The 25,680-nt window shown below is 42.1% G+C and overlaps 1 protein-coding gene across 1 annotated transcript in view; it reads left to right on the forward strand.

Moving 5' to 3' along the window:
* The window catches only part of KIF13A (kinesin family member 13A), a 196,178-nt gene that overhangs the window by 57,773 nt on the left and 112,725 nt on the right, over positions 1–25,680 (forward strand). The window contains exon 3 of the mRNA XM_068961028.1: positions 22,728–22,740. Within this exon, the coding sequence (XP_068817129.1) occupies positions 22,728–22,740 (13 nt within the window). The remainder of the gene's footprint in view (positions 1–22,727; positions 22,741–25,680) is intronic.

Genomic DNA, 25,680 nt, shown 5'->3' on the forward strand with positions numbered 1-25,680 from the left:
TTTTGTCACATGGAGTTCTTCTTCCCAGTCATGGTGTGAAACGTGACATGTTCGGTAGGTCCTCAGTGGCTCAGTTAGTTAGAATATCAGATCCTTTTATGCCACATCAATCCTCTTGAGACCCCATGGGATCCTATTTCATGAATCCAAATTACATTTGACATGCTTTTGGAAGAGGAAAGTCTCCTCAGTATCTGAAAGAAGAGTAAGAAATTTGTCTAAGACAACCATAATAAGTTGAGACCCAAATGATCATGTTAACTCTCTTGACCTCAGAATAAATCAACCAGCCGCCAACCAAAAAAACCCCCGGGACTGAACTATCACTTCATTATGTAAAAGGCCTTCCCTAGTTCACCCCTTAACAGTTTTAAAAATAATATGTGCATAACAGTAGACATGAAAAGCAAAGCCTCAAGAATGCAGTGCTTTGCCACAAAAGAATGGCAAGGGTATGACACATATTATATGAGTTCCATTGATGTTTTAGAAAGGACCTCTCTTAATTGAAAATATATTTAGATGTTGACTCGCTGAGAAAACACAGTACTTAGAATCTGGAGAACTAGTTTCTGTGTCCAACTCTTAATCAAACTGTAGGCGCATTACTGAGCCCCTTGGATTAAACCCTAGTAGGTCAGTGGGTATATCGGCCCTGTGAACACCCTGGGCAGTTACCATGATCAAATAAGTCAGCTGTTGGAAAAGCTGGTTAAAAGTGTTTTACAACCTAAGGCAGTGGTGTGGTCTGAACAGAGAGACTAGCACTGCCCTTTCTCTTCCCCAGCCCGGGGGTCTCTGGTGGAAGCTGACATAGCTTGTGGTCTTTGTGTCCAAGAGAAGGTTGTGACTCAGCTTGGCAGATCCAGGTACTTGTCCACCCTCCGTCCTGCCCGGCCCATCTGGCAGTAACACTGATTGACCTCTGGATGACCTCTGAAGTCAGACAGCTTTAGAACAAGCTAGATCTTTTCTGAAGGGTGTTTTTCCTGATAACACTGTTAAGTTCCTTTCCAATTATGATGTTTCCAGGAAGTTAAAGTAGTTACAGTCTCTATGGAAATCCATAAATCTGTTGTATATAAAAAAATGATCTCTCACCTGAGGAATTTGTCACTTCATTGTTCACTCCCTGTCTTAGGAAGCTAGGGAACTAAGCCTTTGTGAACCCTCCCTTATGAGTTCGTACTGTTCTTCACTGTTTCAGCTAAGCTGACACTTCATCCGTCCACTTCCTAAGTATTAACAAATGTTCCAGAATGATTTGATGTGCACTGATGAAAATGTCAAAATTGTGAATTCTTAAGAAAGGGGGGGAGGGTTTGCTCTGCTTTCTGGTTCCCACAGTACCTGGCCAAGTTTGGTGGTACCTCTTAATTCATTCTATCCAGTTCATTCTATCCTTCAGAGTAGAAGGGTAATGCACTTCAACAGTGGTGCCATCTTTCTAAGCATTACCCCAGACTCTAGCACTGTGTGCAGTTCCTTTTTTTTTGTCTTAAGGGCTAGTGAGTCTCATGTAACTGTCTTCCTGCTCATCGGCTGTCCTTCAGTTGTATTCTGTTGACTATGTGTGGTCTGTAGTCATGGGGTTGTTGCTGTCAGGAAGGTTGGTGAAGACATGCACATGCCAGGGTGTCATTCTTGCTGGAAAAGGAGGACAAAAAGGTAAAACCAGGCAACCGGAGTATGGTTTTTAGTCTAAAACATACATTATTCTGAACTCTACAAAGCAGTTAATGATTTAGAACATTAGTTATGGGAGTCTTACACCTTTTTTTTGAAGAGCTCCTCTACTTGTTGGAGAAATTCTTGTTGGAGTTGTTGCTTATGACATAGCTTGTTCTGGAATGCTCCCGCAGTGTTTGTCATCTTGTTTAGCTTTTATGTTATTTATAGTGTCTGTGATCTTACCTTAAATTCTTCCTCAGCATTTCCATTGCATACTGCTCTTTCTATTAATAAGTTCACCTTTAAAATATTAGCATGACTCAAATTGTTCTGAAGTTGAAGTTTAGGATTTGATGTGACCTCTATTAGGTGTTTTTGCTAATGTCTTTTAAAATATTATCACTTTTTTTGGTTATCTTATGATGGTATTTAACACAGTAGGGAAGGAAAGATCATTTTCCCTCTATCCTCTTGTGTTCATGGTTGAAACCCCCTGTAATGAAAGATTAACAAGAGGAAAACACACAAGTTTATAAACGTGTGTACGTGAGAAGGGGCTTCCCCAGGTGTGTTGGTGGGAATCCACCTGCAGTGCAGAAGCACAGGAGGCGTGGATTTGATCCCTGGGTTGGAAAGATCCTCTGGAGGAGAGTATGGCAACCTACTCCAGTATTCTTGCCTGGGAAATCCCATGAACGGAGGAGCCTCCTGGGCTACAGTCAATGGGGTCACAAAGAGTCAGACACGACTGAAGTGACTTAGCACGCACGCACGCATACATGAGAAGACCCAAGGAAGAATGAGTAACTCCCTGAGTTACATACCTTAAATATCATCTTCCGCTAAAGACAAAAGAAAAGGGTGTGTGTGTGTGTGTGTGTGTGGTAGGGCGGTTACGTGAAGTTACCAGGAAAAGAACAGTATAAACAAGAAAGAGGAAGGTTTGTTAGACTGGAGATCGTGCCATCTCCATTGAGTTTCTTGTGATTTAAAGTCATCCTTCTCTTCCTGGTACAGTGAAAGAGGTAATCTTAAACAATGGTAACTTCCTTTATAAACGTAGATATCCCTGAAAAAAGAGGAACGTCTCTGTTTTCTGAGCTTTCCCTACATCTGCTATTTCTCAAAATAATCCTTATGCCAAAGAAACATGTTTTGGGGTGGCACGATCTGCTACCCTTCAGCGCACATGGCCTTACTTGGAGCAGGGAAGGAGTTCTTGCTTCATACTGTTGTAATAGTAAGATGTCTTGGACTGCATGCTACAGAGCAGCAAAGAGAAGGTATTTATAGTGAGGCTCTTGTTGCTTTGCCATCTACTTGAAGCACGCAGATGTGGAGGCCCGACTATACTTGGCCATTTTATATAAGGGATGGACTTGAGCACCTGCAGATTTTGGTATTTGGAGGGTGTCCTGGAACCAATGCCCTGCAGATACTAAGGGATGACTGTCTATAGCAGAATAAAATGAACTCTGGACTCTCTTTTCCTCTCCCTGAGTAGCGCTCTGGTCAGTGAAGTAGAACTCACTGTAGCTTGTTTCCCAAAGTGTCCTTTGGTGGTGGCCTCTGATGTAGCAAGCAAACTGGTTTTGCCAGCTAATAATTTGTTTCACCGAATCCCCAGCTTTTTAGCTCCCTGGCCCTGCTGCCACCACCATCCCAGGCTTCCTGAGACCATCTTGCTTCTTGTTATCTGTGCTAACTGGTGTGAAAAGGTTCCCTTTGAGCTCCATCCAAGACTGGTTTGGAGCACTTCAAACATTTTGAAGAATAAGAGATGTGAAGACAGCAAGGGCAGTATAGGGGTAGGGGATTAAGAGGTCCAAACTGTTGTGTATAAAATAACCTACAAGGATGTATTGTACAACACAGGGAATACAGCCAGTATTTCGTAATAACTGTAAATGTAGTGTGGCCTTCCCAGGTGGCTCAGTGGTAAAGAATCTGCCTGCCAGTGTGGGAGATGCAGGTTTGATCCCTGGGTTGGGAAGAGCCCCTGGAGAAGGGAATGGCAACCCACTCCAGTATTCTTGCCTAGAAAATTCCATGGACAGAGGAGCCTAGCAGGCTGCAGTCCAGGGGGTCGCAAAGAGTCGGATATAACTTAGTGACCGAGGACACAATAGCACATATTGTATACCTGTAACTTGCGTTAATATTTTACATCAACTCTGCTTCATTTCAAATAAAAATGAAGCTCCAAGAGTACATTGACACAGAATACCCAAGCTGTAAAGAAGCATATACATACACAAGTGTTGTTCATTTTGGTTCATCAAACAGTATTTGGCAAAATCTGAAGGTGAGATGTGTTGGTTCAACTTACTATCAACAGCCCCCTGACTCTGACTTATTTCCAGCCTGGGAAGTAGAAGCCTCAAATCCTGTGGAAGATTTATAGCTTTCATGTATTATGTTTTCTTACAGCTTACGCTTTTACCCAGTGTACCTAACAGGATGATTCCGAGCGGCTTTCCTCTTCTAAGTCTGTCTTTACTTATCACCTGGCTACTGATGGTGAACAGTTCAAATGTTGTCCCTGCTCGCCAGGACCTGTCCCCGGGGTGTCTGGAGGTTGGGGCGCCAGTGCTTCAGGGTGCACGTGACTTGTTTATACCAGGAGTCTTCTTGCCTGGGCCAGATGCCTCTGGATTGGCACCTTCCTGTTCCTTCTAGGAGAAAATCTTGCTCTCTTATCCGTCTCTGAACTCAGTGATTATGAAAGTAAGGAATTATCTATTACTCTGGTTAGATTGCTTATTGTGGTGAAATATTCATGACATGCAGTTTGTCACGTGAGCTGTTTCAGTGTGGAATTTGGTGGTTTTCAGTCCGTTCACACTGCTGTGCAGCCATCACCATTTTCAGAACGTTTTCATCATCCCAAACAGAAGCTTTCAGTTCAGTTCAGTCGCTCAGTCATGTCCGACTCTTTGCGACCCCATGAACCGCAGCATGCCAGGCCTCCCTGTCCATCACCAACTCCCGGAGTTCACCCAAACCCATGTTAGTTCCCGTTAAACAGCGACTTCCCATTCCTCCTCTCCTAGGCTCTGGTAACCACGAGTCTACTTTCTGTCCACGTGAACCTGAGTATTGGAAGTATTGCAAGTATTGAAGTGGAATCTTTTCAGTATTTGTGTTTTGGTTTCTGGTTTATTTCGCTTAGCATAAGGCCTTCAATGGTTCATCCATGTTGTGGCATGTATCAGAATTTCCTTTTTAGGCTGAATGATCTTTCCTTATGTGGAGACATCTCATTTGGTTTATCCATTCTTTTGCTGATGGTCATTTGGGTTGCTTCCATGTTTTGGCTGTTGCCAATAACGCTGCTATGCACATGGGCATGTAAATACCTCTTTGGGTCCTTACTTTCAGTTCTTTGGGGTTCATACCCAGAAGTTGGATTCTGAATACATTTTAAGACACCATTTTCAGATCTGACCACAAGGCAGTCTTCATCTGAATATTCCCGAGTTTACTTAAACATTCTCTAGTTATTATGCATTTAAATTATAGGTAATTTTTACATCACAGAAACTATCAGCTTCCTTCTTATTAGTCCTCCGCTTTCTCAGTGAGTGTGGGATTGGGAATATGGTCTAATCAAGAAGCAGCTAGCTAAACTTCTTTTTGAATACTGGAAAAAAATGTCTAATTGTGTTCTCAGAAATGCACCAGGAGATAAACAAGTTGTAGGAGCTCACGGAACTATTTAAGAACTGAATTTCTTGGCAGCCTTATAGTTTAACAAAAGATAATGTCTTTCTTTTCTTTAGAAGAAACTTGGACATAGTGACCACTTCCATTCCATGTTTGTCTGACGTCTTCATTGTAAGATGAGTAGGTTACTCAAGGATGAAATAAACAGGCCTGCATCTTCTGGTGTGATGGGCACAGCAGATTCTCATGAGAGTTGGATTAGGGGCAGGTAGAAATCACTGACAGCTTTAGTAAATGTCACAGTTTGTACTAGCCAACAGGTTTCCTTCTGATTTGCCTCTCTCCTAGCCAAATAGTCACTTTAAGTAAGTCATTTCCAGAGCAAACTGACATCTAAGTATCTCTTTAATAAGTGTCCCCTGCCCTTCTAAGACGTAACACTTTGCTTTTGTCTTTCTGTGTCTACCCTCCATGAATGACTGCAGTCAGTTGAACCTGTTTCTTAATGGAGTGCTGAGATGATGAACTCTGCTTGAACGCCGTGGGCACATATGCACACACTGTCTGAGATCCGGACCTGCCGCCAGGGATGTGTTGTTTAGATGTTCTTCTAAGTTCAGTGTCTGGGACATCTTCTGTTTTCTGATGTGAAACACTCTCTAGACTGTCTCTCTGTAGTGATGGAGAAACCATCTACACAAGATAGAATATAATGTCATCCAAGTCTGAAGCTTGGAGGATCGTCTTTATTCTGACCTCTTGTATATCTAGACTGCCCACCTGCCTTCTCCACTTAGATGTCTGATTGGCATTTCAGACTCCTGCTTTACCTACCAAACTCATCTCTTCTCACAGTCTTCCCATTTTAGTAAAAGACGATCCCGGGCTTCCTCTTGCACAGGTCTAACACGTGGAGGCACAAGTCTCATCAGTTCCTCTCTTCCCAGACATTGCACGTTGGTTCATCCGCACATCCCTCTGCTCTAACTTCAGAACATGTCCTGAAGGCGACACTTAACATCTTGGTCCCCAAGTGTGGACTTGTCTCTGTTTTTGCTCTTATCAGTCCCTCCAGCTGGAATCTCCTCCTCCCTGGTTTCTGGTCAATGAATTTGAAGCATTTATTGATTTTTTCTTTTTCTTTTGAAAGGCATGTTTGGGGAGGAGTGAATTTAATTCCATTCTTAGATGGAGATCCTATGTAGAGATAATGGAGAAGGCAATGGCACCCGACTCCAGTACTCTTGCCTGGAAAATCCATGGATGGAGGAGCCTGGTAGGCTGCAGTCCATGGGGTCGCTAAAAGTCAGACACAACTGAGCGACTTCATTTTCACTTTTCACTTTCATGCATTGGAGAAGGAAATGGCAACCCACTCCAGTGTTCTTGCCTGGAGAATCCAAGGGACGGGGAAGCCTGGTGGGCTGCTGTCCATGGGGTCACACAGAGTCGGACACGACTAAAGTGACTTAGCAGCAGCAGCAGCAGCAGTGAGGAGATACTACGTTTTCTTAAGACTATAAGACTATCTGTCCCTTTTCTTCTTAGATATTGCACATCATAAGGTGTAGGGGAGGTCAGTTAACCCAGGTTTTAGGCATTTGTTGCTGTCGCTTCTGTTTTTATTTATTTATTTATTTTGTCCATGCCACAAGGCATGTGGGATCTTAGTTCCCTGACCAGGGATCGAACCCACACCCTTTGCCTTAGAAGCTTACAGTCTTGACCGCTGGACTACCAGGGAAGTCTCCTGTTGCTATCACTTCTGAACCAACTAAATGTTGCTAAATGTTCATATCATACCCACCTACAATCAATAACATGAGAAAACATTGTACACAAAATATAATAATAATTATGCTATGTATATTTCCATCTACACAGGGAGCCTTTGCTGTTTAATAGTCTTCCCTGAAGGGTCTTTTTCTCCGTCTTGCCCTTTCTAATCCGTGTCTTCTCAGATCACAGTGCTGCCCTTTCTATAACTCTTTGTCCTTGTTCTGTTGTCTCTAACAGAGACAAATTTTTTCTTTGGGCAAAGAAAGAATATTTAATCCCCTGAAATGCAAGCTTTATTTAAGAGATGCTGTCCTCAGTAGAAATGTGTTTATTGCTTATAGACTTTTCATTTTACCTGCCAAGTCCTATTACTTGAAGGACTAAAAAAAAAGAAAATCTTATAAAAGTACTTTTATTGATTAACACAAGGAGAAAATTAAGCTTTTAAATTAGACAAAAGGAGAACGAGGCACACTTATACACTGAACTGTAAATTAGCAGCCTGAAGTGCATTCTCTGGACCCATAGTATAACTTACTTCAAGTCCAAGACTGGAAGTCGTGCAGAAAATCCCCAAAATGTCTGTTGTAAGCAGCTCTAACAAGTGTTGTAATTAGTGGCAGGAAAATATGCCAGACCAAATACAGGTCCTGCTGGAACCTATGGGTGTGACTTTTCTAAAATGTTAGTAAACTGTATCTCAGATATTATGTAACTAGAAATATAATCTCTGCTCACGATAGCATCTTTTAGTTTTAACAAACATTTATTCAATAATCCTGAGTTTTTAAAAAGTTTTAGATAGAATTAATTTAAAAATCCTAGAATCTTATTTTAATGTTTGAGCACCTCCATGGATCAGCTGTTGAAGAAGCTGCTGCAGATACTGTAGGACTGAGATGTGGCTGACCCAACTTGCTTACTGTGTGTGATGTGCTTACGTGTATATGTGCATACCGGTTAGTATCTTCCTGGGGCTGCTACGCTGGATGAATCTCAGGGAAACATTCTTGAGAGTTTTGCCCTCCCCACCCATCTGAGATCAGACACCAAGACTGCTGGCATATTCCCAGCTGAGATGCTGGTGAAAGGTGACTGGAGAATTGGGGTGTGTTGGGAAAGAGTTGAAGAGCTTTTATGTGAACCTTCAAGTGCAACCGGAGGAAGGTTTTGGTCCCCTGCCTTTTTGCTGTCCCTTGTCATTTGTCTGTGTGGTTCACCTGAAAAGTTATCTCTTAATGCAGTACCTATGTGAGGAGGGTTGCTCCTCATCACCATATCTTGTCTTTCCACAAGCATGAAAAAAATCTAGACTGCCAACTATCAAAAAAACCACAGGGACTTGCATCTGGCAGCCTCCAAGTCTCTGGTACAGGGAAGATGTCATGGAATTTCCTGTTTTAATTACAAAGGCTGATTGAATTCCTGGGGTGTTTTTGACCTCACCTTGGTTGATGAGTCTCCTGACTCATCCACTTTATTAAAAAAAAAAAACAAAAAACTTTTTTTTAAAAAAAAAAAAACTTTTTTTCTTTTATAGGAAAAAAGGAAAGTCAATTATTTTAAGTTTTGAAATGTATCATATCTGTGTATGAGTTAGTTGCTCAGTCATGTCGACCGTTTGCAGCCCCATGGACTGTAGCCTACCAGGCTCCTCTGTCCATGGAATTCTCCAGGGAAGAATACTGGAGGGGATAGCCATTTCTTCCTCCAGGGGATCTTCTCAACACAGGGATCAAACCTGGGTCTCCTGCATGATAGGCAAATTCTTTACTGCCTGATCCACCAAGCATGTGAAACACACATGATGACTAATAATAATAAAAATGAGCACCCATATGCTCTATTCATCTGAAGAAACAGATTACCCATGCTTAAGAAAAGGCGAGTAGACAGAAAGCAGTATTGCTTTCAAAATAACCACATTCCTGATTTTTGTGTTCATTATTCCTTAGCTCTTTTCCTTCATTTTTTAAAAACAGTTTTACTTTTAGCTCTGTATCCCCCAGATAATACTTTGTTTAGTTTTGCCCTTCTTGGAGAACTTTATAGAAATGGAATTATGCTGAATATTTTGGGGGACTTTTTTCTTTCTCTCAGCATTTGTTTTTGAGATTCATTCAGATTGATGTGTAGTGACTGTAGTTCATGTTCTTGCCCTGCTGCAAAGGATCACATTGTGTGGATCACCACTGTGTATTTTTCCATTCTCCAGGTTTCTTTCTTTACTGGGGTTTGGAAAACAATGTGCTGTGCTGTGCTAAGTCGTTTCAGTTATGTTCAACTCTGTGCAACCCTATCGACTGTAGCTCACCAGGGTCCTCTGTCCATGGGGATTCTCCCAGCAAGAATACGGGAGTGGGTTGCCGTGCCCTCCTCCAGGGGATCTTCCCCACCCAGGGATCGAACCTGCATCTCTATAGTCTCCTGCATTGACAGGCAGGCTCTTTTCCACTGGTATCACTGGGGAAGTCCCCTGGAAAGCAGAATGGACCCCAAATTCAGCAAGTCAGCTCGCCATAGAAAGCTTCAAAGATTGACCCCTTTCTAGCCAAATTCCCAAGTGGTTTGCTTTCGTTTGTGGGAATGGTGAAGGCCTCATTTTTGGAGACTTTCCAGAGAACGGACTTGCTTTGCCTTCTCCAGGGGCTGTTAGCTCTTGACCTGATTTTACTCGGTCTGGAATCACAGCCCTGTTTCTGCAGGATCTTCCTGAGGCTTTCTTCCCTGTGTCTGAGTCCTTCCCCGTGTTCACCACACTCCTTTTAAGGGCTGATCTGTTTTGGGGGTGGGGAACAGCTAGGAAACCAGATGCTCCAGCTAGAAGGAGGCTAGTCTTCAGGGCACAGGAAGGTACTGAGGCTTTCTTCTTCCTGCGCTTGGCTTCCTAAGGGCCTTCTCCTTCCTTCCGCTCCGTGCCCACCTTGTTTCTCATCAGAAATTGGCAGATGTTCTGATGCGCCCCTGTCTTAGTGTATCTCACAGTAGTAACCCTCCCTTGAATACTGTTTGGGAAAGGCATTGTTAATATATTTTCCATTTATTTACACTGGCTTCTTTTATCTGGATCTCAGGATTGCAGTGGAATCTTTTAGTACCTTAAGATAAGTCCATTTATCTTGAGGGAGAATGTGAACCGTTAAGGGCAAACTAATTTTCAGTTTACATTTGATTTAGAATGTATAGGCCAAATAATTTTGTGTGTATGTGTGTGTGGGTGTGTGAATGACAGTAGGGCAAAGAAGGAATTTTGTAAGTTGACAAGAAGAATACAGTCTTAGGTTTTAAGGGATATTCATTGCCCTTGGAATTATATTTTATGAAAGTAGGAGAGTAACAAAGGGCCCAAACCAAAATTATCTTTTTGTAAATGTCTCCAGGCAGAGAAAGATTTTGTATGTAAAAACACTATGAAATGATTGATCTTCCTAATGATGGTAAATCAAAAATTCTACCCTCTTTCCACTCTTCCCTCCCACCATGCCTCCCTCTCTCCCTTCCTTTTTGGTAAGGGGGCAGAAGTGAAGGTGAAGAAGTTGAGGACACTGATTTATCCTTTGTTAAAAGACTATGCTTTATGACAGGTACACGCTCTGCTGATCGGGGTATATTAGATAGATTTTGTTTGGGGCTTTGTCTAGAGTATGTTTTCTTCTGTTGGTTACTTTTCTAAATCCCCTTGACTTTGAATGTATTAAAGAGATGGAGACTGAAATGAAAACTGCATCTAATTACACCTTTTCCACCAAAATTTTAAACCTCAAAGCAGAGAAGCTCAATTCTGAATAACTGAAAATTGGGTCCAGTCCTTATTTAAAATATTTCTTATCCTGATTAAAAAAATTTTTTTTTTCAGTTCTTCCTGCTGCTCAGATTTTCTTACTCATAAGTATTTTAATGTGAGTAAAATTGCCAGCCAACTGTCTCCTTTTCCTTCAAACACCAGACCTTAACCATTTTGCCCTGTTTTGCACTCTGTCCTAAGCAGAGGCCAGAGGTGCCTGGACGTGATCACGAGCAGCTGTTATTGTCCATGTGGTGAAGCGAGCTTGGCTTGCTCTCAACTTCCCATCTCTTTTCACAGTGATGGGCTGTCAGGAGACCCATCCTGCTGCCACCTCCCTTTTGCCCTGTGTAGTGGCTGTCCTGTCTGCTGCGTGCAGGAAAGCGAGATAACAGATGGGGGTGAATATTGCAGCCTCAGAATGGATGAGTTAGGAGTGGAGGCATGGCTGACCTCTTGGGGCTGTCAAACATCTATTTCTGGGGCTCTTACGCTTCCCTCTGGACACAGGAGGACTGAGGTCCCTGGGAAGGGAGTACCTGCTGTTCTCAGTTCCCTGTAAAACCTTTGGAAATTTGTAATCTACTTGTTTGTTTCTCCAATCTGTGTGTGAATCCTCCTTGACTCAGACATTAACAGAACTTTAAAAATTCTCTAATAGCCTTATCTCAGGAGCATCAGCTATTCCTTATATACACAAGACTGGCTGTGTATGCATACTTCTCAAGGATGGGCTTGTTATGCTCTGTTGTTATATGGTGGATGTGGTGTGATGTTCCATGATGCTATATTACACTTATTCCCTTTCCATTTGTGTGTGTTTGAAATTTCCCCCAGTAAAGCTTTTGTGAAAATGCAGCACTGCATATGTATTTGATTGGTCTTCAGACAAACCCAAAAGAATGGAGTTGCTCAGGGAAACATTGCCGTTGTCTCAAATGGTACTATTAATATTAATAGTGACCTGGTGGTGTGTCTTCATATATTCGTTCATTCACTTATATTTATGGTGCCTGACAATGTTCTAGGCACTGGGGACAAGCTAGAGGGAAGCCCCTATTTCTGTGAATCTTATAACCATTAGGTCCAGGGGAGAAGGTCTGTAGATAAGTAAGTAGGTAAATAAACAAGGTGGTTTAAGGCGGTGCAAGGTACTGAGGAAAACAGAACCAAGTACTGTGAGACAGTGGAGGTGATTTGGTGCAGACAGCTAACATGAAAGTTAAAGAAGGCTTCCCCAAGAAGGGGAGCAGGGTCATGGGGAGGGAGGGGTTCCCAGGCAGGGGGAGCTTCTGAGCAGGTGTCCTGGATGCCAATTCTCTGGGGGAGGTGCCTCTCATTTTTAGGAAGGCGGCCCCAGAGAACGTGCCGTCAGTTCATCCAACATATGACATACGTACCTCCTGACACCCAGAGTCTGAAATTAGCCTCCTGCCCAGTACCTGCTGCTTTAAGAGCTACCAGTGAGCCAGTAAATAAGCCAGTAAACATATCCATATTAAAAGGGCCTTCAAATTAGTGGTTAACCAAAACAGTCACTTTTCTACAGTAGTAAAATAAACATACCCAGTTATTTGCATAAAAATGGGCTTCCTTTCAAGTGTGACCATCATAAATGGCCTTGTGGGACACCAACCAGCCTACTTTCTGAACGTGGTTCTGAGGTTATTTTTTAATGCCTGTGTGTATGTCTTTGGTAAACACATGTTCCGTCCTGTGCAGCAGGCGCTGTAGAGACTGGAAGGACAGAGCCAGGACAATCGTGACCCAGCCTCTGCCTGGGGGGCACCAAGAGTGGGAAGAGGCAGGGGTCTGTGACCAGCCCAGGTACTTACCATGTGCCAGGCGCAGGGTCAGTGATCATGAGCAGAGCAGACCTGGGCACAGCCCTAGTGCAGCTCAGCTTCAAGTGGATGAGACAGACAATAAATCACGATGCTGGCAAAGTACAATGGATGCCACGAAGAAAATTGATGGAGAATTCCAGATGGGATGGTCAGGGAAGGGCTCTCTGGGGACGTGACGGTCACACCTAGTGTGAAGAAAGAATCAAGGGAAAGGACGTTCCTGGCAGAGAGAGGGGCGTGGGTGATGGCTCTGAGTCAGAGAAGAGTTTTATGAGTTCACGGTGGGTAGAAAGGAGGAGACGAAAGATGGAAAGGTGAACAGAGGCCAGATCCTATCGATGACATTAAAGAACTCATTGACATTATTCCAAGTGCATTTGGAAGTTATTGCAGGTGTTAAACAAGGAGAATGGTAGGAAATTTGTTTTCAGCATACCATTTTAGGTACAAGGTTAGATGTAGGGTTAAAGGGATTCATCAAAAGATCCTAATCCTAGTTTTTGCCTGGTCTTTATCCTAGCCACGCCGCTTACTTAGCTGTGTAGGCTGTTTGCTCATCTGAGAAATGGAGGTAATACAGTCCAACTCCTATTGTGGTGAGGATTGAGTGAATAGATAAGGTGTCAAGGCCTTGTGCAATGACCAGGATATGCTCAATAACATCACTGCCCTCCTTGTTCTCCCTCCTTCCCATGGAGTAAAATCCAGGAGCAAAGTATTCTGGGGTCAGTCTCTGCTGGCCTTGGGGCCAGCATCACTGAACCCAGTGGTAGCTCCATGAGGTGCTGGCCACCGCATCCCGCTGTGGGGCTGAGCACCGAAGAATGGATGCTTCTGAACTGTGGTGCTGGAGAAGACTCTCGAGAGTCCCTTGGACTGCAAGGAGATCAAACCAGTCCATCCTAAAGGAGATCAGTCCTGAATATTCATTGGAAGGACTGATACTGAAGCTGAAGCGCCAGTACTTTGGCCACCTGATGCGAACAGCTGACTCATTTGAAAAGACCCTGATGCTGGGAAAAATTGAAGGCAGGAGGAGAAGGGGGCGATAGAGGATGAGATGGTTGGATAGCGTCAGTGATTCAATGGACATGAGTTTGGGCAAACTTTGGGAGACAGTGAAGAACGGGGAAGCCTGGCATGCTGCAGTCCATGGGGTCACAAAGAGTCAGACACGACTTAGTGATTGAACAACAAGTTCAGGGTTGATCTGGCCCATTCAAGAACTGGATTAATAATGGAGCCTTTATCAGTGGCTTGTTCCAATTGAGATAATTAGTTTAGTCTCACAGAGTTTCTCCTTTTTTCTTGATGCCCTTTGAAGGAAAGAACCAAGTTGCAAATGGAGCACCACCGTTGCCCTTTCACTGATAATTCTGAGTTCTTTTAGGAGGATCTACAGACCTTCATGCTTCTTGTTCATGTCTGAGACTCTGATTTAGACAAAAGACATGTTCTTCACTTGATTTTCTTGGACATTCTTGTTGTTTTGAATCTCTAAATATCTTCCGTAAATAATCACTTTCTTATACACTCTTGAGGGAGCATTTAATTCTCATGGATTCCATAATAGTGTTCATTGGGTTTATGTTACAAGTTTGCCTCGTGGGTGCAAGGTTTATTTGTTTTTAATGATGTAAATAAAACATGTGAAGAAAATGCTGTTCAGTGGTGTGGGGGTAATAAATATGACCCAGGAGAGTAGCAGCTGCCCTCGAGGTGCCTATAGTGTTAGGAATCCTGAACCTTCATGAATCAGCATTAGACTTAACGCGTAGTCAGTTATGCCCTGGGATGGATAGGCATTGTAAGGAGGTTTACACATGCAATGCTGGTTAGATGTTGTTATTTTTGTTGTTGTTATTTTGTTTTTGTTATGTTTTTGAGGGGGTTTGTTTATTTTCAGCTTAGCTTAAAAAAATCTTTTTGAGTAAAAACTTTTATTAGAGCCATTTAAGGTTCACAGCAAAATTCAGAAGAAGGTAGAGATTTCCTGTGTGCCCCCTGCCTCCACTCATACATAGCCTTTTCCATCATCAACGTTGTGCACTACAGGGGTACATTTGTTACAGCCGATGAACCTACACTGACACGTCATAGTTGCCCAAAGTCTGTGGTTTCCATCAGAAAGGTCCACTGTTGCTGTTGTACATTCTATGGGTTTGGGCAAATGTATAATGAAATATATCCATCATTAGATCACACAGAATATTTTCATTGCCCTAAAAATCCTCTGTACTCTGCCTGTTCATCTCTTCCTACCCTCCCAAACCCGGGCAACCACCCATCTTTTTACTGTGTCCGTAGTTGTGCCTTTTCCAGAATGTCATGCAGTTGAAGTTACACAGTATGTAGCCTTTTCAGACTGGCTTCTTTCACTTAGTAATATGCATTTACGTTTCCTTCATGTCTCTTCCTGGCTTGATAGCTCATTTCTTTTTAGTGCTGAGGTTAGATGTAATTTAATATCGACCCATGCATCCTGCCTTGAATGTTTTTAGATATACCTGGGCTCTGGAGTCAAAGTGTTCCTAGTGGGCTGTCCACAGTGGAGGCTGAATTGTCATTTTCCTGCCGTCATGATTCAACTCAGTGTGACCTTGAAACTTAATGGTTCTGCATAGACCTCTTTCAGCACATGTGGGCTGCTGAGTCAGGGATGTCTTGGTCCCACAGCCCTCAAGGAGGGGGGTCCTACAGGCTCGCAAAGTCCAAAGCATCTGGCGTCAGCAGTGCAGCTGTAGGTATGGCAGATGGAAGGAAGGAGATTATGTAAAATAAATGGCTAAATAGGTAAAATAAATGGCTGGAGGTGGGAGAATTCCATCACTGGAAAGTGGTAGTGGCAAGAATAGAACCGCGGCATCTGGTTTCTGCCTTCCTGCTCCTAGCTACCATGCTCGACTGGCTCTCAGAAAAGGCTGTTACCTGTCTCTACTGCTCAGCCTACAGCTCTGCTTTCATGAGGCTGTGGCATGGAGCGTGATGTTTGGTTCTGACTCCCTAATGTAGGAAATGTAAATATTGTTCATGCAGTTATAAGCTTGATATCATAAGTATATGCTGTGCTATGCTTAGTCGCTCGGTCGTGTCCGACTCTTTGCGACCCCATGGCTGTAGCCTGCCAGGCTCTTCTGTCCATGGGGATTCTCCAGGCAAGAATCCCAGAGTGGGTTGTCATGCCCTCCTCCAGGAAGTATTTGCTATCTAGGTACAAATTCTCACATAAGTGGAAAATTAATCCTGAAAGACAAGTAAAACTGATAAGATGTATGCTTCTTCCAGACAGCATGTTAATTGAGGTCCTGTCTAGTAGTAGCAGCTGAGAACTAGCCCGAGAATGGCCTCACAGAGGGGCCTGATTCTTGATTTAAAATCAAGAATTGCTGCTTACCGCTGCTTTTTTTTTTTTTTTAAAGCTTCTCTGCATGGTCCTTTTGAAGACACAGCAAGAAAGTTGCACAAGAGCCATGTTTTCTCTGCTTAACTTTGTTTTGGTTAATCTAGTGTGAGTTCTTGCCAGGCTCCCTGCGCTGGGAGTTGCATCCATGGTGATGAGAAGCTGGAGCTCTGTGCAGTGGCTCAGAGAACTCTCCACAGAGACGGCCAGGGGCTTCTCAGAGGCCTGTCACCCACAGCAGTAGCTGGCTGTGTCTCGTTAGTCAGGGGGAATAATTCAGGCATTTTCCTTGACAAATACCAGAAGAAAAAAGGCAGGAGGGCTATTATCAGTGGATAGTAATTCCATCAAATAATGCCCTGTAACTTGCTAAACTTTCCATTTGCTTTGTGTATCCATTTTAATTCTGGAAACACACACACACACACACACACACACACACACATTGAATGAACATCATTAGGTTGAGTTAATAGTTCCTGTGGATATGCTCATGTATTCCCCTCAAGTTTTGCATTTTATTGTAGCAATCTGTTTGAATTAACCAGTTCATTAATGTTTTCGCCATATGCATTCTTCTTGTGGTGGGTGTCAAGGGCTCTTCAAAATGTATATGTAACCCCATCTGCTTTTTGGGCTTCCCTAGTAGCTCAGACAATAAAGCGTCTGCCTGCAGTGCGGGAGACCTGGGTTCGATCCCTGGGTCGGGAAGATCCCCTGGAGAAGGGAATGGCAACCCACGCCAGTACTCTTGCCTGGAAAATTCCATGGGTGGAGGAGCCTGGTAGGCTACAGTCCATGGGATCACAAAGAGTCAGATACGACTGAGCAACTTCACTGGATCTGCTTTTTATAACTCATAGAAGTGCTTGCTATATAGTTTTGTATCTATGAATGTGTTCATTTGTTGGTATATAAGTATATGAACTTATCTTCAAACTACACTTAATAAATCATGGTGGATGATAAACCTTTATAGCCACTTATCAAACACAGTCCAACCCTGTGTCCAGTCTCTTTCTGTGGACAAACTACTGAGCTCGCACAATGCTGTGGTCCTCGAGCAGACTGTGTGCTCCAGTACTTTTTTGCACTCAGGGTTCTTCCTGTTGAAGGGCCATTTCTTTACCCTGTCAGCTGGGTGACTCTCTTCGCCTCCTAGATACGGGTGCAGGGGTTTCCTTCTCTGAGAAACTTCCCTTCTTCCCCAGGTGATCTTTCCCTCTGGGGCTGCTGTGCACGTCACATTGTATCATGATTGTGTGTATAAGTTGCATTTATTGATGGCTGAAAGGCAGCATGTCTAATTTGTTTCTCAACAAAGCGCACAGTATATGTTAAATATTTGTGGACTTGAATATAACTCTTTGTTTCTGTCTGTGCTCCATCCCAGGCATCTCAGTCTACTGGATATTAGTTCTTCATGAATGTATCTGTCTCTCTCACAAGGTGTTGAGGTCAGAGACTATGCCTCATTCCTCTCTTATCCCTTAAAGCACCTATGATGTTCAGTGTAGTGATCGGTACTCAGTAAATGCTTGCCAGTTTAACAGGGTTACTTGGACTCTGATGTTTAGTTCTCCAAGTGGAAGGTGAAGATCAAGGGCTTTATAAACTATACGTCATTAGAGTAGTCTCTAAGAGTAAAGTATCATTTAATTCTGTCTCTTTCCGATGTAGGTTGGCAATTTCCAACAATTAATCAAAACATTTTTTAGCACATGGAAGAGAATTTTCTGTTTTTGAAGAAAGCACTCATCATTCGTGTCTCTTGCAGTGCTGACTGGGGTTAGGGCTTGTGGATATTGGAGTTTGGGGGCATCTGACTTGTAAGTAGCTCACTCTGTAGTTGATGGGCTGTAAATACTGGACAAAAGACTCCTTGCCCCAAGCATCATCTTTTGGTGTAAGGTGTGAAGAGAGAATGACAGCTACATAGGATTGTTGTCATTGTAATATGCTATTTATACTGCCTTATTTATTTAACTCTCTTGTTAAACTCTTATATAGCCTAAATTCAGTACCTACTCTCATTTCAAGACCTGGCCAGATACAGGTCCAGCTTATCTTTACAGTCCCATATCCATGTATGTGTGTGTGTGTGTGTGTGTGTGTGTGTTGTGTCTTCAAACTGAACCTGCATTTCTGAGTCTAGCTGACTTCTGAGGCTCTTGAGGACTTGATCCTAGCTAACATCCCATTGAACTTCTCTGTGTAAAATGCTCATCTAGAGAAATAATTCTATTTAAATAAGACATAGGAAATGGTCTCCATTTTCTGACAGTCCTTGACACCTTCCCCAAACTTTGGAATTGTGAGATTGTGGTGATGATGAAAGAAAGGCTTCACATCTAGATTATGTTTAAGCCACAAGTGTACAAACTTACTTCTGAGTTCTTCCTGTGAGTTCAGTACTACATAACTGGGTGGGCTTGGGGTCTGAGATATCATGCAGGTAGTATGTGGCACGGCCTCTGCTTTCAAGAGTTTAAGTCTTAAGGATGCACAAGACTCGAATTCAGACAGGACCACTGAAGGTGATAGGACTTTATGTGTGGCCGTGATGTTAGGCTCTTTTGTTGACCGTAGGAATCCTCAGCTATCAGAGCTGGTGAAGGCCATGGTCTCAAACAATTGGTGAGGAATTGAGAGTGGAGCCTGGAGCTGGGTTTTGGAGAGGGGCGATTTGCTCAGGCAGAAGGGAGAGACCAAGTGAGTGAAAGGCATGGAAGTTATAAGAGTTGTGTGGGGAGTGCATGAAGTGTGGGTGACCTTGAAGAGGCCCATCAGCTTTTTTGTCCTGAGAGAGGAAAGAACCTTTGGTGTTTACAAAGTAGAGTTAGCGTCAATCAGCGTAGAACCACGCGTTCTTATTTTCTCTCTAAGCCTGTGTCTGCAGGTCAGTGAGTTCTCTTTGACGGGGTGTTCTTTGTAGTTCATTGGATGTTTGCTTAGCCAGGAATATTGCGTCTTTCTCTAAAGGAACCACGTAGGTACCAGCAATCGCCTGGACCTAATTGAGAATTAGAAGGAACTCTTTGTTAAGACTTTATTGATATAACCAACAAAGGCTGTAACTTAAAAATATATACTTTTAATATTGATTATGTTCATGATAGATGTTTATATTCATCTTTTTTCATAGATACATGAGAGAAAACTTTTATCTTTACATTGCAATATCACATTAGTTTTTCCTTTTTTCCCCTCAAAGGATAACCTGCTGCATTTGGTTATAGTATCAGTGTTACTCATGTTGGAAAATTTTTTCTTCACAATTACCAGAAAATGATACAGAGCCTCTGGAAATGGGGCAGTAAACTATGGCTCTGGATTAGGATGCTTAGTTTCTTATCAGCTAATTCAAACCTCAAGAAATGTTTATCAGTGAATGAAGTACAGTTGTGATAAACCAAATGACTTACTTTTCCTTCTGCAGCCAGGATCCTTGATCTAAACTAAATGATGAGTAATTTGGGTGGTGGCAGTTTCACTTAGTGACCTCCATTTTCCCCTTGCATCCTGGTCTCCATTTTTTATTATTAATATTTGATATTTATTTATTTGTTTTGGCTGCGCCAGGTCTTGGCTGTGGCATGTGAGGTCTAGTTCCCTGACCTGAGATCAAAGCCAGGCCATCTGCATTGGGAGTGCAGAGTGTTAGCCACTGGGCCACCCGGGAAGTCCCTCCATTTATTCTTAACAAACCGTCCTTAGAAACATAAAGGAAGGTAGCTGAATTATACTGGCTTTCCCATATTATGTGCTTTCTTTCTAAGACAAAGAGATACACTTACAAAGTACTTAAAATGCTGAAATAGGATTGGTTTCCTAATAGGAATAAAGAAAACTGCGTTGAAATGTCAATAAGGAAAGGATCGCTCTATTATTGGATGCCAAAGGAGGTCAGCGTACTACTGGCTAAAAACCAGCACTTACTCTTTGCTGCTGGTGATGATTATTATACAGTCGTGAAGCACAGGAGAACCCTGGGGAAATCCCTGGGATTTCTGTGAGCATGTTCCACCCCCATTAGATTCCTTGGTTCATTGTAGCCTTAACGTGAAACATATATTTTACTAATTTGTCCCATGCTGTTTCATATGGTTGGTTTATTGTAGGCCAAGTCAGGCGGCTTTTCTTTACCCTGCTAAATAAAGCCATGATTTAAATGGCTTTTAAAAAATAAAGCAGGCAATATAAGAGAGGGCTTTATCAAAAGTACTGTGAGTGAGGTTTTTATTATTATTATTATTATTATTATTATTGTTCTACCTGTTCAGAACAGATGCCTTTTAGAGCAGTTGTTCCACTTAAAGAAATTTTCTTGGAAGAAACCTGAAGTTTTATGTACAGAGCAGAGACCCATGGCTCTCTTATATTTAAAAACATGCATGCATTGTTATAACAACATCCATGAATGTTTGTCTTGTTTAAAAGGATAGATGCACAGAATATTGAAACTTCTTAATAGCAGCTTGAGATACCAGTTTTTCTAGGTAGTTTCCCTCTGAAACCTAAAGACAAAAATCACATTCCTCTTGCCGCTGCCTGTGGTCATGATATAAGGATTCATTTCTTTTTAGCTAATTCATGGAATTTCAAGAAGATAATTCTTTACCTTCATCGTTATAAGAAAGGTCATGATTTTCTTTCCGTAGATTTAAAGGTTAGGGTTATCTACCTAATTGTGGAATCCATGGAGTTTCTTTTCTTGATATTGAGCTCTGGGTTTTATTTGGGGGCCTCATAGTTCTGGGACAGATATTGAACACAGTTCAGTTCAGTTCAGTTCAGTCGCTCACTTGTTTGACTCTGCAACCCCATGGATTGCAGCATGCCAGGCCTCCTTGTCCATTGCCAACTCCCAGAGTTTACTGAAACTCGTGTCCATTGAGTCGGGGATGCCATCCAACCATCTCATCCTCTGTCATTGCCTTCTCCTCCTGCCTTCAACCTTTCCCAGCATCAGGGTCTTTTCTAATGAGTTCGCTCTTCTCATCGGATGGCCAAAGTATTAGAGTTTCAGCTTCAGCATCAGTCCTTCCAATGAACACCCAGGACTGATCTCCTTTAGGATGGACTGGTTGGATCTCCTTGCAGTCCAAGGGACTCTCAAGAGTCTTCTCCAACACTACAATTCTAAAGCATCAATTCTTCGGCACTCAGCTTTATCTATAGTCCAACTCTCACATCCATATACAACTACTGGAAAAACCATAGTTTTGACTAGACAGACCTTTGTTGGCAAAGTAATGTCTGTGCTTTTTAATATGCTGTCTAGGTTGGTCATAACTTTTCTTCCAATGGGGCAAGCATCTTTTAATTTCATGGCTGCAGTCACCATCTAGAGTGATTTTGGAGCCCCCCAAAATAATGGCTGTCACTGTTGCCACTGTTTCCCCATCTATTTGCCATGAAGTGATGGGACCAGATGCTATGATCTTAGTTTTCTGAATGTTGAGTTTTAACCCAACTTTTTCACTCTTCTGTTTCACTTTCATCAAGAGGCTTTTTAGTTCTTCTTTGCTTTCTGCCTTAAGATTGATGTCATCTGCATTTCTGAGGTTATTTATGTTTCTGCCAGCAATCTTGGTTGCAGTTGAACACAATGATGGAGAAAGGGCAATGTGCTGTTCATGCCTATACCTTTTAGTTCCCATACTCTCTGCCCAGGAAAATCTTTTTTTTTTTTTTTTTTTTAATTCTCATGGTTCTATTCCCTATGAAGAAAGATTAAAGCCACAGGAAAAACCCCCATTTCTTTTTAACAATCATTTTGTTAATGGAGATGGTATTGGAGACTGGTTAAGAATAACTACATCCAGAAGGCCAAGCCCCTGTGATAGAATTACATACCATATTAATCATAGTTCAGCTCCTTAACTTTGTACACAATCAAAACATTTACCGAAGTTAGTCTAATGGTTTGTTAGTTTGAAAACTATTTCCTTTTCAGAGATTTTACTGGATGCAGAGGGTTTTTTTTTTAATGCAAAATTGAATGATAAAAAAATTCATGTGTGCTTGATGATAAGGATTCAATTTGCTTTTAAATTTATACTCAGAGTTGAAATATGTGAAAATTGTCATCTAAACAATGCTTTCTAAGTGGGGGAGAAATCCCATATTGATTATTTTTCAAAGGATATATATATATATATATTTTTTTATATGTCAATTAAAAAAAAAGTCAAATATGAAAATTGATTTTGAGGTATTTAACCACAAGCAATATGATTGCAGCATGTTTCTTTCTTTTTTTTCTGATGCTCTTTTTGTTGGCTATTTTATAATCATTAAAAATACTGAATGACTGGATAGATTCCATTAAGCCAAAGAAGAAACTTATTATGCCCACACTGTGTTTTTGAGCAAATGTAAGAGTTTATTGCTTCAGGCAGTGGAGTAAATTTGGCTCTGATCTTTGTGAAGTAGAGCATATATTATTAGGTCATGTAATCAAGATGCTGAGTTTGCCTTGTTTTTTTTTCTTTCATTACTTCCTTCTGGTGTATCGCTGCTGTGTGGACAACCCTCTCTACTTCTGCTGCTGAAATTTTTTGTTTCCATCGTTCAGGAAACCTCCTAAGGTAAGCACCTACACGGAATTTGGTATGCATGCTGGCCAAGTGTAACAAAATTTCGAATTTCATCTATCACAGTGACCCCTCTGAAACACCTCTGCTTTTGAGAAGACAGCTCAGCATTCTAATGTAAAACTTAAACCATGAACAGTTAATGTTGATAATGTTGGTCCTCTACATCTTATAAAGCACTTTCATACGTTATTTCATCCTTGGAACTAATGCATGGGTTTTCAGAACAAACCTATCTGGCTATTGTTTATATTTTGTTGATGATGACATGAGGCCCAGAGAGAGGAAATAACATGATAATAACAGTAATTCACAGATAGAGTAATGGAGAGTGAAAGTGAAAGTTGCTCAGTCGTGTCTGACTCTTTGCCACCCCATGGACTATAGTCCATGGACTTCTCCAGGCCAGAATACTGGAGTGGGTAGCCTTTCCCTGCTCCAAGGGAAATCTTCCCAACCCAGGGATCGAACCCAGGTCTCCTGCGTTGCAGGCGAATTCTTTACCAGCTGAGCCACAAGGGAAACTCAGGAATACTGGAGTGGGTAGCCTATCCCTTCTCCAGCGGATCTTCCCGACCCAGGAATTGAACTGGGCTCTCCTGCATTGCAGGCAGATTCTTTACCAACTGAGCTATGAAGGAAGCCTTCATAGGGTAATGCAAAACTATATAATATCACCACCTAGAAAATGGGAAGACAAAAATGGTAACATCATGGTAGGTTGGTAACTGGGTTATTGACTGGAAAAACTATCTTTTCTGTGTCCTAGTAATCATTGATATCATCAGAAAAATTCTCCAAACTTTTAGAGTTTCAGACGTCTGCCAACTTTATGTGCCCCTTTGGAGTTTCTAGCCAATTGCAAAGTCCACTAATTAGAACTAGCCCCCATGCTTCAGCCAGCCTTTGTTGGCATGTGTGCCAGTGAGAATTAAAGAGTAGGTAGAAAAAGAAGACAATGAGAAGCACGACATCAGCTGAATGATCAGCTCTTGAATGAGTGAAGGCTGATTTCTATTACTGGTGAGTATTTTATTGGTTATCCAAGGGACACTTAGTACCAAAAGGAAGGACAAATGCAACCAGCCTCTGACCAGTGATGCTGGTTTGGTTTTTGAGATGGGATCAAGTCAGGCTACACCCACATATATTATATGGTCAGAATCTAAGACACGTTGGGTAAAGGGAAGAAATCCAGGATAGATTAGATTTACTCATCTCTGGGATTGGCTTCCCTGGTGGCTCAGAGGTTAAAGCGTCTGCCTCCAATGCGGGAGACCTGGGTTCGATCCCTGGGTTGAGAAGATCCCCTGGAGAAGGAAATGGCAATCCACTTCAGTATTCTTGCCTGGAGAATCCCATGGATAGAGAAGCCTAGTAGGTTACCGTCCACAGGGTCGCAAAGAGTTGGACACGACCGAGCAACTTCACCTTCACCTTATCTCTGGGATTATGAAGGAAAATCTAACTTAGCTTTTGGAGTATTGAGACCTCCCTGAAATGCTAAATGTTATCTTTTATATTTATTGATGGTAGTATGGCAGTTGTCCTTGGCCTTAAGAATTCCAGCTCCAGTAAAGAAGCCATGCATTGAACAAATAATATGAAATCTTTTAAGAAAGAGGCAGTGTATGATGTTTAGAAATATAAGCACTCGCCTCCTGGCCAAATCTGAGGAATTAGAAGATTATTCCTGAGCAATCATTGATGTGGTGGCTGTGAATCAGTCATTTCCAAGTCTTTTGCGACCCCTTTGTAGCCCTCCAGGCTCCTCTGTTATGGGATTTCCCAGGCAAGAATGCTGAAGTGGATTGCCATTTCCTACTCCAGGGGATTTTTCCAACCCAGGGATTGAACCCGCATCTCTTGCATTGACAGGCATCTCTTGCACTGACAGGCGGGTACTTTACCACGCTACCTGGGAAGCCCCTATTGATGTGCAAAAGTGTAACCAAAAATGTCTCTGCTATTCAGAAAGATGTGAGCTCCCCTTAAGTAGCTCTTTCTTCCCTTGCTGTTGGTTCCTAAAGGTTTCAGAACAGACAGCCAACCTTGTGATGTGTTTAATTCTCTCCTTACAGAAAAAGGCACTAAAATCCTGAGCAGTTCCACACAGGGTTGCTTAATGAATGAGAAGCAGTGAAATGAAAAAGAGGCACAAAACCACATTTTTAAAAAATCACTAATTGCCTTATATACAGAAATGTTCTGGTTACTTTCTGCTGCTGCTGCTAAGTCGCTTCAGTCGTGTCTGACTCTGGATGACCCCAGAGATGGCAGCCCACCAGGCTCCCCTGTCCCTGGGATTCTCCAGGCAAGAACACTGGAGTGGGTTGCCATTTCCTTCTTCAATGCAGGAAAGTGAAAAGCGAAAGTGCGGTCGCTCTGTTGTGTCCAACTCTTGGCTACCCCATGGACTGCAGCCCCCCAGGCTCCTCCGTCCATGGGATTTTCCAGGCAGGAGTGCCGGAGTGGGGTGCCATCGCCTTCTACCTGATATATGATAGTTTCGTGCTTTCACTAGGTGTTCTAGTAATAGTTCCTATGAAGTGTCATGCAATTTCCAAGATTAAATGAATGGCATTAAATGTAAATATATATATACATGCAAGCACACACATATACACATATGAGCCTGTGTATGTGTGTGTGTGTGCGCATGCACATGCCGTAAGGCACATCTAGAAAGTATGAAGATCATCTTAAATTCAAATAAATGACATAGCAAACTGAAATTTTTAAAAAAGACGCTATGATAGATAAGGTCTTTTCATGCAGAAACTGTGAATATTGAAAGCAAATGGGAAACATATTTTTAATGATGACTATATAAGCATGAACTTTTACTTATTTCAGACAATGAGATTTTGACATGCATAATTAGTAAAAGCATCAAAGAAGACAAGTTGGTTTCATTTAACAAATATTCTGGGC

Source organism: Capricornis sumatraensis, chromosome 22, assembly GCF_032405125.1.
Source record: "Capricornis sumatraensis isolate serow.1 chromosome 22, serow.2, whole genome shotgun sequence".
Taxonomy (NCBI): domain Eukaryota; kingdom Metazoa; phylum Chordata; class Mammalia; order Artiodactyla; family Bovidae; genus Capricornis; species Capricornis sumatraensis.